General features: G+C 39.8%; 1 protein-coding gene across 50 annotated transcripts in view; it reads right to left on the reverse strand.

Annotated features, from left to right (window-relative positions):
- PHLDB2 (pleckstrin homology like domain family B member 2) overlaps window positions 1-15,805 on the reverse strand; it is a 248,227-nt gene that overhangs the window by 13,578 nt on the left and 218,844 nt on the right. For 25 of the 50 annotated variants that reach the window (XM_084991344.1, XM_084991333.1, XM_084991326.1 and 22 more), the window contains 2 exons: window positions 14,610-14,709; window positions 6,610-6,817 (listed from right to left, as the gene is read on the reverse strand). In XM_084991344.1, coding sequence (XP_084847470.1) covers window positions 6,610-6,817; window positions 14,610-14,709 — 308 coding nt within the window. Of the gene's footprint in view, window positions 1-6,609; window positions 6,818-8,397; window positions 8,434-10,645; window positions 10,667-14,609; window positions 14,710-15,805 lie in introns of all 50 variants that reach the window. The other 25 variants (XM_084991331.1, XM_084991314.1, XM_084991332.1 and 22 more) reach the window with 2 other exon arrangements.

The raw sequence follows: 15,805 nt of genomic DNA on the forward strand, positions 1-15,805 counted from the left end.
TAAAAAATTAATAAATTTTCATCCACGGACACCTGCTTGTTCTCTACAGCTACTTTTGCTACTGTGGATTTTACTATTTCCTCAACAAATAAACCACTTCTATTCAGCAAAAATTTCTGCTGCTCTGTGATACTATGTTGCCACCATCTGATACATTGGGGGGGGGGGTCAAAATTGTACCTGCAGTGAAAAGCAAATGCAACTGCAATAGGAATTTATGGAGAGGTCTAGGTTTGTCAATATCACGGCATGTGAACAAATGAAATGGTATTTGGTTTTTCTTTATTTTGTTTTTTTCTTTTTTTTACAGCTGCACCTGTGGCATGTGGAAGTTCTCAGGCCAGGGGTCGAATTGGAGCTGCAGCTGCAGGCCTATGCCACAGCCATGGCTACACCAGGTGAAGCCCCATCTGTACATTGCAAGTTGCAGCAACGCCAGATTCTTAACTCAACAAGCAGAACCAGGGATTGAACCTGCATCCTCACAGACACTACACTGAGTTCTTAACCTGCTGAGCCACAACAGGAACTCCTGAAATGCTATTTTGTTAGCACTCCCATGCTAAGGGAGAGCCTGAAAGTCACTGAAGATAATGCTTTGTAATGCACTACCTGTAGCATAAGACACTCATCATTGCTTTCTCCAGGCCACCCAAATTACCAGAGGAGTAATGCTTCCTTCCAGTGCTCCAACTCCTGACCTTCAAAAGGCAGGCGAACATTTCTTTTTTCTTTTTCTTTTTTTTGCCACCCCTCAATGTATGGCATTCCCAGGCCAGGGATCAGATTCAAGCTGCAGCTATGACATGCAGGGATCGAACCTGAGTCCCAGTGCTCCAGATATGTCACCAACATCGGGAACTCCTTTTTTTTGTTTTTTAAACTTTATTTCAACATAACTATACTTATAGAAATACAATCATATTGGTTAATAGAATGCAACTTAAGTTTAACTTACTCTACACAATTTGGACTAAAAAACTTGGTACATGATTTACTTTAAAAAAGAAAAAAGATTGGGAATCTGGTTTATTTTTTACCTATTGCAAATGAAATATAAAAGATCCTCCATCAAATGCTGCTAAAACAAAGAACATGAACCTTGAGAAATTAACCTTTGGTTTGTCTCTGAAAAATAACGCATATTGCACTGTAAGAGTTTATAAAATTGGTGCAATAAAACATTGTTGTAAGGATTCAACACCAGTTTTTTAAAGTTCAATAACTAATGGATATTGGGGATGGTAAAGAGAGCCTAGGTATGCATGTCAAAAATGTAAAATCTATCTGATCTAGTTAATATTGCATTTAGGTCACAAATCTACTCAAACCAAGATTCAGATAATTTCTTAAATCTGAATTAGCACTATCAGTCTGGTCAACAAGGAAACTGCACAGTATCTGTTTTTCTGATTTGTGCAAAAAGAAAATGAAGTTTTTCCCCAGGTTTTCAGGCCAGAACTGAAACCACAGGAAAGGTATTCCTTCCATTATCAACATTCATGGATGATATCCAATGTGCTGACTTAGTAAAATCTGAATCAGCCCTCATATGCAAAATAGTCCCCAAGTTAAAGACCATATGACTTTATTTTTGTTGTCAACTTCCTCAAAATTTCTCAAAGCCTGAGCACAAGGTCAGGACTTAACAGCAATAGTAATAAAATGTATCATTGTGGGAGGTATTCTGAACACTATACTCTATGAGCTAATCCAATAATCTTAGCCAGATAGAGACTTTAGGCAGAACTGACTTTCAGTTGCTGTCTTCTAAGACCCAAGATTTGTTTTCTTAGCTCTCTGTGCACAGTGTAAGTAATGATGCTGAAAAAGCAAAAACACTGTCTGACTCAAGTAACTTTCTGGTAGACACAAAAATGATGTCTCAACAAAAAAGTGTAAGGCAAAGATACCCACAACTCAGTAATCCTATAATTCTACCAATGGCTTTTTGTGACATAATAAACCACAAGACTAAGTTTATGTCACTAGAATTTCAGCATAGAATTACCCTCTTTAAAACATGTATAATTTCGGGATATTTTAATACATAATTTTTTAAAAATCTAAAAAAGAGAACAATTTTTAGTTCTTTATTTCTCTTTCTACCTATCTTCAAAAAGTTCCCATAAGGATATGCCATCATAACATACACTCCAAATATTAGTTCCTTATTACATACTTTCCTGATGCCTATCGCATTATTTTCCCTCATAAAAATGGGTACAAGCTTATCATAGGTAGCATGAATATGTATATTTTTTTTAGGTAGATGGGGGCACAGAAGAGAAATGCTTTAGTTTTGCTTCTCTTGCTCTCTTTTATTTATACTAGACCTTTTACAGGCATCTCCTACTTTGTTTCAATTTTTGACATTCAGAGAATCTGACAGCATATTTAAAATTAATACTATTAGTAATTTCTGAACATGGTGATTGGTTCTCTACATCTGCCACCAGTACTGGGTCAGTTCTGTGTGAAGTAACTACAGAAAATGATCATGGCCACACATAGCTCCCTGCCAGGAATCATCACTCTGCAATAATGCTGTCCTCTTAAAATGGCACATTCAGTGGAGTCATACTCATTTGCTACCTTTGGAAAATATGTAAACAAAAGTTAAATGGATGGGCAGATAAAAATAAGTTAAGATTTTTCTGGCCACTGTGCTTAAGTTCCCCAGATCCAAGCTTCTAATGCGTGGTAAGTCTAATTGAGGTGCCCCCCCCTTTTATCTTTCTGTCTTTTTATGGCCACACCCTCGGCGTATGGAGGTTCCCAGGCTAGGGGTCGAATCAGAGCTGTAGCTGCCAGCCTACGCCACAGCCGCAGCAACACGAGATCAAAGCTGCGTCTGCAACCTACACCGCAGATCACAGCAATGCCGGATCCTTAACCCACAGAGCACAGGGACTGGCAGTCATTGATGCCAGTCAGATTCATTTCCACTGAGCCACAACGGGAACCGAGGTGGCCACTTTTTAAGTAATTTCCTGTATTCACTGCTGCACTATTGCTGTTTACCACCGTTAAACATAAGAGATGAGATTTGGGGAGTGATAATTTGGAGAGATGCACATTTACTTTTAATTTTTAGAGGATATGAAGAGGCAGGGAGCAGAAAATGGAGGGGAAAAAGTCACCAAGAATGGGAAACATAGAGAGTGTATTTCCTTTTTAAGATGGCTCAAAAATAGAAAGAAAAAGAAAGGCCAAACTATCAAGAGTTCACCATAGGAATACAGTTATAAAATGTTCCAATTACTTGGGGAGAGGGGAGAGTAGTTTTCAAAATAACAACTTGCAAAAGTGCAGCACCCTAAGAAACACAAGAAGTCCCTCTGAGACCATTACACAGGGAAATGAAACAGCTACATGTGGTATTCTTTTAATGTCAACTTTATTTCTCCATCATCATTATATAATAGCTGCAGAGTTGCTAATTTGTTTGTGCCCTGTTATTCAAAAGTAACACATCTGATTGGTCAGTGACTGTCACTTATGAAAATTACCCAAAATTCTAAGCTTTCTATCATGAGAACATCAGCTCCCAGCACACCCCTGCCTGGCTCTCTGACACCCTCATAGGAGCAGCGAGTATTTCCAGGGTAATTTCAGTGCAAGAGATGGTCTGATGTTCAAACACGCCACACACTCAAGTGTCTTCCCTAAAAGAGTCATATTATATTATCAAAAAGGTAAGATACTGCATCTTTTAATATCAAATAAAATGAAATAGCAACTTTTCTGGCATTAAATAATAATGGCAGCAAAGAATTATCTTTATTCTTTATTTTTACATAATTCCCTCCTTAAATTTAGGTTATATCCGTATGACAAGGAGAAATACATATGATTCTTACGCTTGCTCTAGTGTTCCTCCCCAGGCACTCCTTCTCTTCTCTGATAGGATATATCCAGTATTACTAATACTTCACCCATTATGATACCAGAATTAAAATACACTGTATTCTATTTAACCACAACATGTAGCATCTATCCTTTTCTTCTTTTTCCCCACTCCCTAATTTCCTGGCTATAATGTCTAGTTACATTCAGGTCTCACATATTATTTTCATTTATGAAACACTAACTAACCCAAAGCTAAGTAAACCTTGCTAATATTACTTCCCTCTGTCTTTGTCACTCCCTTTTTTGCAGGGGGTGGGGGCAGGGAGCAAATTTCTTTCTTCGTAAAGAAAGAAATTCTATATACCTGATAATAATGTTCCACTAAAATATTTCAAAATCACCCCTTTGCATTCAAGAAACAGTCCCTCTGTTTTGCAAATCAGGATGAGAGAGCTCTGCGATCTGCCTCAAGTAGCAGAATCAATTGTCATTTTGAGCCCAAAGAGAGACAAGTATTCCCATGCCCCAGCCCACGGCTTCACTGCAACAGAGGAAGTCTGTCTGATGGCCATTATCCAGCTAGACATTTTCGCTTGAGACACACAAGTGCTCAACAAACATTTATTGAATATTGGACGTTTCTTGGGTTGAAATCATAACGGCTCTTAGCCAAGTGAAATAGATTTTTAAAAAAATCTAAATTGAAAATATGTCCACTTTACTATATCCTAAGGTATTTATTCAGACAGCACTTATTGAATGCCAACTATATGCCAAGCTCTCTGTTGAGTGTGGATACTAAAAGATAATTTGATATCCTCCTGGACACGGAGGAATGTGCCAATTAATTATTGAAGAAAAAATTACATATTGCAATGTGATATAACAGAAAAAAGTATCAAGTGCCAAGGAAATATGGAAGAAAAATGCTCTGAAAGGAGAAATTATCATGCGTTTCCAACTTAAGTTTGAGCTTAAATGAGGAGGATTTTCTCCAGGATAAAATGGGAGGGTGGTGGAGGAGGGTAAGGAGACACTGCAATGTCAGATACTCTTGATGCTCAGGAAGTACAGGTTGAGTGACTAAACAAATGAAAGGATGAATCGACTTGAGACAAGTCGTGGTGTGCTGGCAAACCAGCTCTCTGGAGGGAAACACAACCCCTGATATATAGCAAACGCCAATTTATGCGGAGGTAATGCTCCCACCATGGCCAATTTCAAGCTACCAACATGAGATCACTGATCAGAGGTCAGGAGAAGATATGCACATTTGGCTCCTGGCAGCCAGTCTGAGCCAATGCCAGCTCACCATTAACTGCAGAGTATTCTACAAGGACTTAAGGAATGAATAAACATGTAAATAAAAGAATGAACAAACAACATAATCTCAGGGCTAGAACCAACATGGTCACAGAGATCTGAGAATTCATCACCCTCTCAAATTAATAAGAAGCTCTGTGAGGTATAGCAAGAGAGAATGAATGGGCAGTTGGGCATGCCAGGTTCTGGGGTCTGACTTTATTCAAAAGGTAGTAAGGCATCACCACAAGCTTTCAAAGAGGAGGAATACTAGGAGTGGGTCTAAATTTTATTTTTACTTATATATTTTAATGGCCACACCCACAGCACATGGAAGTTCCTGGACCAGGGACTGAATTCGAGCCACAGCTGCAACCTAAACTGCAGCTGTGGCAGTGCCGGATCCTTTAACCCACTGCACTGGGCCAGGGATCAAACCCGCACCTCTACAGAGACCCAAGCTGCTGCAGTCAGATTCTTACCCCACTGCACCACAGCAGGAACTCCATGGATCTATATTTTATATGTACCTCTGGCCATAGTGCCATAAGACCACTTTTGCTTGCCTCAGAGTATGAACACGAATGAAATGGTTAAATCCTTACCAAATTTTTTTTTCCTGTCTTTTATTGGGCTGCTTCCACGGCATATGGAGATTCCCAGGCTAGGGGTCTAATCAGAGCCGTAACCACCGGCCTACGCCAGAGCCACAGCAACACAGGATCCGAGCTGTGCCATGACGGGAACTCCTAAATTCTTACAAAAATTTTAAGAGCAGAACAGCTAAAACCTTCCTTTTAATGAAACATAAGGGTAAGACAGCCGTCAAATTCTTACTGTATTGGTGGAAACTACTTCTTCATTGAATCAAAAATGGGTCTTAACGAAGCTTTGAGTCAACCAATGGAGGCAAAACCAGTTTGGAGGACAGTGTACATGTGAGGTCAAGGGTAAAGAAGTAAGAGAAAATGGATTAGATGGTACGGAACTGGCTCAATCACAGAGGATACAAAGAAATACTTTCGGAATTCTCTTTGTGGCTCAGTGGGTTAAGAACCTGACTAGGATCCATGAGGATGCAGGTTCAATCCCTGGCCTCACTCAGTGGGTTAAGAATCCAGCATTGCCGTGAGCAATGGTGTAGGTTGCAGACAAAGCTGAGATCCCACGTTGCTGCGGCTGGCAGCTGCAGCTCCAATTTGACCCCTAGCCTGGGAACGTCCATATGCTGCAGGTGCGGCCCTAAAAAGCAAAAAGAAAAAAAAAAAAAAAGAAAGAAAGAAATACTTTCAAAGACCACCATGACACCCAGCCCTCATCTGTACTGCAGATTCTTTACATGTCTCAGAAGTTTGGGCTTGTACATGTACATTGTCCCTAACTGATGGCTTGACTCTTTTTGAAACCAGTAGGTGCTTTTCCAAACCAGAAACCTTCCCCAGGCACACATCTTACCTAGAGATATTGTCAGGTGAGCAGGCGGAGATGCTGGTCTCCATGCTGTCAGAGCTGTCGAGGCTCAGCGTATCAAAGGCCTGGTCCTTGTAGCTGTGATCCGGGTAGTGGAAACTGTTCAAGTAGACATTGGATTCAGATGCTGTGCGGTTGTAAAATTCAGAAGACTTCTGCCTTTGTCCCTCACTCATCTGTTGGTGATTATATCCTAAGAAGAGAGCCATAAATATGTTAGTATGCCTCATTTTTCAGTCTTAGATCTTCTAAGACTCAAATCAGCAACCCCAAACATCTGTCTATGAAACTGGGGCCTTGGTCTAATTTGTTTTGAAGCCAAGAAGATCAAAGAAACAGCATCATGCTCAGTGCAAGCAAGATTTTCAAAAAGTGGTCTTGTGAATGACCTTTTTTTGTCAGCAGATCGCTTGACACTTTCCTGTGTCATTTCCCCATCTCAGCACAACTGGGAATAATACTTCAGCACACACAGAAACACACACACACACACACACACACAAAACAGAAACACAGTCAGAGGCCCTGAATCCTCTAATAATAGGTGGGTTTAAGTGAAGCAAGATGACTCCTAATGACAAGCAACACCAGGGTCTGAGAGCAGTCACTTCTTCAATGGTTATTCCAGTTGAAAGGGTACTGGATCTGGTCATAAAACAACAGGCGGATCACCACGCTGCATGATTTGAGAAACCTGTTATCTCACTCATATCACTCACACTTTTCATCTGGTTAAGATCCAGACTGCACATTTTTGTCATTCTTGTTTTCCATTTCCCCTGTCTGCCAGTTATTTAAAACATTTAGTGTCACCAATCCTTCCAGAGGTTGTACTCCTACCTGCTATATCTTAAGTGCTCTTCTTTTTCCACCTTAGCCATCAGCCTTCAGCTAATGGGTGATATCGACCAAAGGAAAATGTAGGGATCACATCAATAGGAGCAAAAGTGCCACAAATAAAAGGGGTCTCCCTTACCCTGGTACCTGGTCAGCTGGCACATTGTTAGGTCATCTACTTTGTGTTACTGCTCTGGCATACTCTCTGGTAGTGGATTTGGGGCATCACAAATTGAATTATCCTTTCAATTCTCTATTTACCAGGTAGTCAGGAATTAGGGATTATGCTGGTAACCCCTAAATTCATTAAAAAGATGTTTCTTTAAGCCAGTACCATAGGTTGCAATCACTTTCTCCCTGATCAAATTAATGACCAGACCTATTAGGAGTTTACAGTTAGACCATCTGGATTGTCCCTGTTTTCTTGTGTTCTACCCACCTTTCAATGAGGCTTTTAATTAGCAATGAAATGGCCAAAAAAAGCAGCCCAGAGGGCAAAAAAAGGCAAGTGATTCCAAACAGCTTCCTCAGCTATTGATTAAATGTTTCCATTTAAAAACAGATGCTTTAACAGAGCATTAGACACCGAAACTAAGTCTATAAGTGAATGAGGTGTTTGCATGCCGTTAATATTCAGAGTAGTTTTAGAATTTAGGTGAAAAATGTTAATTCAGGTTAAGGCATTTCTGGGAAAATAAGTTTCCTTAATATAAGATGTAATTAGAAATTATAAATAAACACACATATGTAAAAACGACGTATCACTCTGCTTAGGAAAGATGCAAAACATAAAAGCACACCCTGAGATTTTAGAAAGAATATTATTAATTCTAATAATTAACACATAAAGCATTAAATAAAGCCAGTGCATTCATAAGCGTGTTGTGCCTTTTTTTTTTTAAGAATGGCGAAATAATTCATGACTCAAATATTTACCTTTGATACTTGAACTTTTGGAATTACTAACTGCTCCTTTTAAATTGTTTCCAATTATTCATTATGAAAAAAAGGGGAGACAAAAAAAAAACAAAAAAACCAGAAATTATTTGAAAAGGTTACACACACACACATCTTTCCTGATACTTTTACTTCACACTGGCACCAACAACATGAAGATATTTCCTTGTTTTAGTATGAAAAACAAATCCCCAAAAGTCAGCCCTGTAATTTAAAACACACAAGAATTATCCCCTTGGCAATGACATGGGCCACAACCTCCCTTCCTTTCAATTTTTCACAATAAGGAAAAGCCAGCTCCTACAATGCATTTAACACTTTCCTGGAAAAGCAGAGAAGAGGGTGAAAACATTTTTTCTTCTTTTAGAAAAAATTTTATTGGTGGTGGTGTGGTAATTTCTGCCGCACAGCAAAGTGACTCAGCCATATGCACATATCCATTCCCAGATAGGTTATCACAGAATTTTGAGTAGAGTCCTCTGTGCTACCCAGCAGGTCCCTGTTGACCATCCATTCTATACACAGAAGTGTGCGTTTGCCATTCCCAAACCCCTGATCCATCATTCCACCCCCCCACCCTCCCACCCACACACACCCTTCCTCTTAGGTAACCATGCGCTTGGTTTGTTTTCTGTGTCCGTGAGTCTGTTTCTGTTTTGTTTGTATCATTTTTTCAGATCCCACATATAAGCTATATCACATGATATTTGTCTTTCTCTGATATACTTCATTCAGCATGTCAATCTCTAGGTCCATTCATGTTGCAGCATTATTTCATTCTTTTGAATGGCTGAGTATTTCTTCATAAAACAACTGTATGCCCTGCTCCTCATATCTTGCAGGATTTTTTAAGTACCACAGAATAAGAAAATGAACTTACCACCCTCAGGTGAGATAAACAGTAAACTGATATGGCTCCAATTTTTCGGATGGGGACACAGGGCATCTGGGTTACAACGTGTACTGTGCTAAGGACCGTGAACGGAAATTCCCTAGATCACCTCACTATGTGTTTTAGTTTATTTCTTTGCTCTGTGTCTGAGAGAACCTTCCCCCATTCTGGCGGTAGGATAAGCACCTTGCATTTTCACGGCAACTTAAATGAAAAAGGCTGCTGTTAACAAGTAGCTTTCCCAAGGCAACATTTTTGTTTCCTACGGATCCAAGGTGACTGGGAATGTCCATCTTATGGAGCTGCTCTTTTCCCCCACTGGCCAACACAATGAACCCAGCTGTCACCTGGCTTGGCCTCCTCCCTCCTGAACAATTCTAGAAAAAAAAAAGTTACCCCTCCAATGGCTGAGGAGGGCACGAACCCGGAATTGCACCCCTATGCTCCCCAAGAGCTGGTTTTAGGATCCAGGTCTGTCCTGGCTGTTTAAAGGTATAGATACTTTCAACAGAAGGAACCACACGAGCACGGGAGACCAAAAGAGGATCTGGTAGGAGGTCCAAAAAGAAGCTGGTGCAGGAAAGTAGCACCAAAACAAGTGTGAGCTCAACTAAACCTCCACTCAAGTGTTATCAGGGAGAGGATCTGTATGTCTTGTTCGCCACAGAAACTCCATTTGTTTAGCATTTAGATGTCACAGAATAAAAAGGCACTGAATGAATTCACTTGTTCATCCCTAAATTCCAACCATATCAGTGGTTAAATAAAGAAGTGGAATGCATCTACTGTTTCAGGTGGATTGGAAAAAATGAGACTTTCCCAATTCCCTGCTTGGTTTCTCTTTTTGCTTTTAAATATTGTAGCAAGAATGATATTCAGCAGTGGGATGGCAACTTAAAAGAAGACCCTTGTTAATGCTTTAAATCTTTCCCTCAGATAAGCACATAGCTGTTTGAATGGGGTGTTTTATAAAGTTTTTAAAGTAAGTAAGACCTGATAACATCTGAGGTTGGTCACTGGACATAGCACATAGCAAACCAGCTCAACTCTCTTCACTGCCCTGGAAGAGTCAATAGGTTGGATGGGCAAGGCCTCTTTATTATTATCATTAAAAAAATTATAATGCAAAGCTCTATGAGTTCTGGCTAATTGTACCTGAAAAGTCCTTTGTGAGTTAACCACCGTAGGATATATAATCTTGCCAATATTTTCCAAATGTGTGTTATATACCTTAAAATGGCTAGTGAGGCCTTAATATAGAAAATGAGATGACTTAAAAATCATAACCTGGGTTTAAGAGGATAAAATTAATCAGTATTTCTGATAATTTCTCACCTGTTGAGAAATTCATTCTTCCTAACCACAGTCCATAGCCGGAGTTTGAAGGTGCCGGACAAGTCAGGAATGAGGAGGAGAATGACAGAGAAAGGGAAAAAGATACAAGATCAAAAAGGATGACAAGGGGACAGGAAACACACACCCTCCTACATGCAGTCATTGAAGGTGTTAGTAACAATACCAGCTTGATAAGGCAAGATATTCACATTTTTAGATTAAATTTGAGTGTATAGAGAAGAACTCAAGAAGTTAACAAAACAAGAATAAGCATAAGACACATGCACAGAGTTAAAAATGATTTGTTACAGGGGAAAAAACTTTCATACATGTTCAACTAGAAACAGGGAGAATAAACACAAGATCATATCCATAAAACATCCATTCTACATGGTTTGAAGCACAGAACATCAAACTTCACAAGCCAGTCCTGTAAACATCCTTCATCTCTAGCACCTAGCCACATAAGAAGCATCTGATTTTTCCCAGCCAGCCATTGAGACTGTTGTTCACTCTTTACTAAGTCTGAAGGCTTAAATGGAATGAATAAGGAGAAGCCTCCTAAATCCTTCCATCCTCCCACACAGCCTGCCTTATTTACACCTGGCCTTTTTTATTTTCAAACAACTGAACTGATTTTAGTAAGATCAGGAAAATGAGAGCACACTTAATGTTACATGTTGATAAGGAAATTCACATTCTAATGTATAAAGAGAAATATAATCTCCCTAGACAAACAAATAAGTAAACCATCGTATTTAAAGTGGACTCTCAGAAAAAAGCTTCATTCAAGTCAGCCAGTCTCAATTTTATGATGACAAGATATCAAAAAGTATAAATCAATAAACTATCTTCACTTCAACTTGGCTTACCCTTAGTATCCTCAAGACAGCTGACTTGTAACTACTCTTCCCTTTTATCCTTGTGTATAAAACTAGACATAATGGCTAGCCAAGTGTCTTACATATTTTTTAATCAAAGAAATTTTATCTGCCATCTTCAGAGAAAATATCAAGCAAGATATAATAATATCAAAAGAAAAAGACTGATGAAGTATTATACCTGCCCTTTATAAAGGAGAAATATCATGTTTTACACTTAGCCTCTATACATCACAAGGCCCACTCTTTTCTCCATCTAGATCCTGAATCTTACAAAACAATGCTTCCGAAGCACTCCTGTTTCCTGCAAGGTTTGACCTTGCAATAAAAAGCCAAAACAAAGAGGGTCAAGCAGCTGCCTGTGAATGAACAGCAGCTGCACCCAGCATTGTGTTTCTAGCAAACGTGCAACAATTTTCCTCTGCTGTGTGAAAGGAATAATCATTAGGCTAAAGCTCCAGCATTGTATAATTTTAAATCTCATGGTTTCTTAAAGATGACTTGACAATGACCTTTCACTATTTGCTGGAAACAAAGACACCACACAGGGAGGTTGTCATACCTTTCTTGGACTTTCCTGCATTGAACAGAAGACAAAAGGATAAAGATTTCATTCATTCTAAAGCTTACAAAGGAAGGGTTCACAAGTTGTACCAAAGCCAATAATCATTACAACTTTAAGAGCTGAGTTCCTGGGCTCTCTGCCTTAAACTCTGCTCTCAGAGATCTTTGTCTGCATGATTGATGTTGTCAGTTCTATTAAAACAGTGCTGATTGAAGGAAGGCTTATACTTACACCATGGTCCTTGATGTATCCATTACGAATAAGCAGCAAAAAGATAGTTCATTTAAGTTAATTGCATAAGTCATAAAAATGATAAAATCTATTTAACTTGAGTTAATGAAAATGTGCGAGGTTTAATTTTTTCAAAACCAGGGGGTTTTACTTCGCATTTGCTATTTTAATGAAGTCAACAAATGCTAGTGTAACAATTCTAAATGAAATTATGATTCGTCCTTCCTGGTCCTGGTGGGCCACCTGGATGGGCTCAGCAGAAAAGCCTGCCAATTTTACAGTCTGTTGTCGCTCTAAGAGCTGTAGTCCCTGACCCCTCCTTCTCTGGGTGGGAGAACCCAGGGCAGCAGCCTGGCCTCACACGGTACATCACATCCTCTTGGATCAAGACACACATGATGGTTCTCTATTTCCTTGGAAACTGTCTCATCGGGACCACATGAAACTCTTTGCAAGAATACCACTCAGAGCTGCAGCAAGGGAAGACAGGCTGCAGACTTCTGGGATGTACAAAAAAAGTCCTACCAGGGAAGAACAGGGTCAAAGACAACAGATCTTGCAGAGGGTACCTGATGTGACCTAAGGGAACTGGCTCAATTTTCCTCCATGAACCTAACAAAGATTCCCATTATTTGAGGGGCAAACAGGTGAGAAAATAGAGCTCACACATCCCTTCAAGTTTCACTATATTCCCACAAGAATCCTCGTCGACGATATTGTTAACACCTCTTGATTTTTACTAGTCTATCTATTTGGTATAAAGGTCTAGTTTTTCTTACTCTCTATTTTAAGGAAATGCTTTCGACGTCAAGTATGGCATTGTGGCCAATCCAAACTTTGATATCTTCAGTCAGTGGGAAAAATACATTTAAAAACAAGTCTATAAATACCACAGAAAAATGCTTCGACAAAAAAGAGCCTTGACCCACAAGTGAACAGTGATAAATGAGAGCCAAAATATACTCATTTACATTTCTTATTTATAAACTATAAGAAGGTTTTAGCTTGTTAAGAAATTATGATAAAATAAAAGAAATTCAATCAAATGTACTTCATCCAAATATCAACACTGTCAACCTCTCATATATTCTAAACCACTTTTATGAATACCACAGCCTCTATTAGCTCTTAAATCACTTCTGGTAATGATATGAGGTCCCCATACATCTCATTTGTCCAGCACATATATGCGTTATATGTACATGCATCTGCATGCACCAATATTTATACATATTTCTGATGGTACTAGTGATTATTCCCTGGTAACTTTAGCAAAGAGGCCAAGCAGTCAGAACTGAATCTCAGCCTCCTCAGAGTGAAGGGTTTCAATCCCAGTAATGAAAGCACTGAGAAGCCAAATGCCCATCACTCTGTCAGCATCCCCTTCATCTCCCAGGCATATGTACATCACTGCATTTACCACATTCTATAGAAATCACCTGTTTATGTGTCTTTCTTCATTATGTAATTCTAGGCATTTCAAGGTCAAGGATCATGTCATTTACTTGCATTCTTGCTATTTAACACTGTGCCTGCTCAAAAGTTAGGGCCAATATAAGTTGACCTAAACTTATCTTGTTAACATAATAAATCTAATCTTCTTCAGGAGAAGCTCACCTCTGGAACTGCATTACAGCACTTTCTTCTAGCCCCACAAAGACTACTTGAGAAGCCCATTAGAAATGCAATGTATTATTTAAAGAAAAAATAGGAGTTCCCGTTGTGGAAAAAAAAAAAAAGAAAAAGAAAAAATATATGCTGAGAGTTAAAGTTTACCTGGAACTTAACAATCACATAGAATAAAAGCCCAACCCACATTAAAAGGCCCAAGTGAAGTCTGTCTTGGGCCATGAGTGCTCTGTGTTACCTCAATGAGTCACTAGCACAGGTTCAACAGAGTGGCTCAGCCATTAACCAGGGGAGAGACATAGGTGCCCTGGTAATCTCTCAGGATCTCAGCAGTGTGTTTTTCTTTCTACTAATCAAATGGGAAGGTTAGTAATTCTCCAGGGGCCTTTCTCATTCGAGAACTCTATTGCATTTATAAAGTACATTGGATATGTAGCAGCCACATGCTTATATAGGAAAAGTGATCTTAGTACAACAATAAAGAAATATATATATATATATATATATATATCCCTCCCCAAAGGGGACATATTAAGAGTAAAGCTGAGGATGTTGTTTGATCTTCTCTCTGACGATCCCAACTCTACTCTGGCTCCCTCTCCCTGAGGAATTTTAATGCTTGACAAAGGACATGACCCTTGATTTGAAAGGTACATACCTCTGAGCATCCTCCGAGATTCTGAGTCTTTGGTCATGGTTGCCAGCGAGTGTGGGAGCACGCTGCCACAGCTGTTGCTCTGTCCCAGGGGCAGGTGGCCCTGCGAAAACCAGGAGGAAATCATTCAGGCAAACTGCAGGCCCAACGGTCCTTCTGGACATGGCCACATCGCTGTCTCCATAGATCCCATCTAAGTACAGAGGGTTGGGAAGGCAGGTCTTTGCACCCTGTTCGTTGATGCCGAATGGTAAAGGCCAGTCACTGTCCCTCCCCAGGAGCTCCACGGCAGTCGCAGCATCACAGCCATTGCTTCAGTGTAGCAATTTCAAAAGTAAAGACCTACAGGGAGAACACTGTCCAAAACTGCCTCGGAGAACTACACAAAGTCCTTCATGCACAAGAAGCAGAGGCCAGATGCAGCAACAAGGACGCATGCACGTCATGCACCAGGACAGAGAAGGTCTACACTTGTTACAAGGGCAGCAATTTCCATCTACTCCTAGTTATCAGGTGGAGAAACCTCTTTCAAAATAGCAAAATCCTTAGTGTAACATACTTGAAATACCAGTTTATAAAGTAGATAAAAGCAAAGTTACTCAAATAAAGGGCAAGGGAAATACCCCAAAGTCTATCCCACTCAGAATCCCTTCTCACTTGCCTTTTCCCTCTTCCTGCAGTGATTCCTCAGATGAAACAGCAGAACAGGAGAGAGGGCAACTCAGCAATCAGACCACGGGGGTTCACATTCAAATTTCAATGCCGACCCGCCGAGGGCACACAGGCCAGTCACCTCACTTCTTTCCACCTCAGTTTATCCATGTGTACAATGGGGATAGTGGTGAGTACTTCTACAGCATAGTGTTGTTGGGTTTTACAATAAAATAATCCACATAAATGGCTTAGCCCAGTCTCAGGCTCAAAGAAATGGCTGAATAAATACTTGTTGCTATTATTCCTGGACTCCTCCAATTTCCAGATCTGGGATGCAGTTAAAGCAGTGTGTCATGTAAGTGAATGCTATTCACCACTTGCGTGGTGGTGGCAGAAAATACCCTGCCTGGACCAGGTGGCTTTGGTCCCAGAGAGTATAATTCAAAATGTCCTCTGGATAGGACAGAAAATGCAGTTTAGTTATGATATCTGCCCAACAAGCAAACTCAAAGGTTTATTATGTAGCATTTTCCATAAGGGCCTTT

The sequence above is a fragment of the Sus scrofa genome, chromosome 13 (genome assembly GCF_054392235.1).
Source record: "Sus scrofa isolate SSC_HxYL_T2T_F1_AM1 chromosome 13, Sscrofa_HxYL_maternal_Yorkshire_Landrace_v2.0, whole genome shotgun sequence".
NCBI lineage: Eukaryota > Metazoa > Chordata > Mammalia > Artiodactyla > Suidae > Sus > Sus scrofa.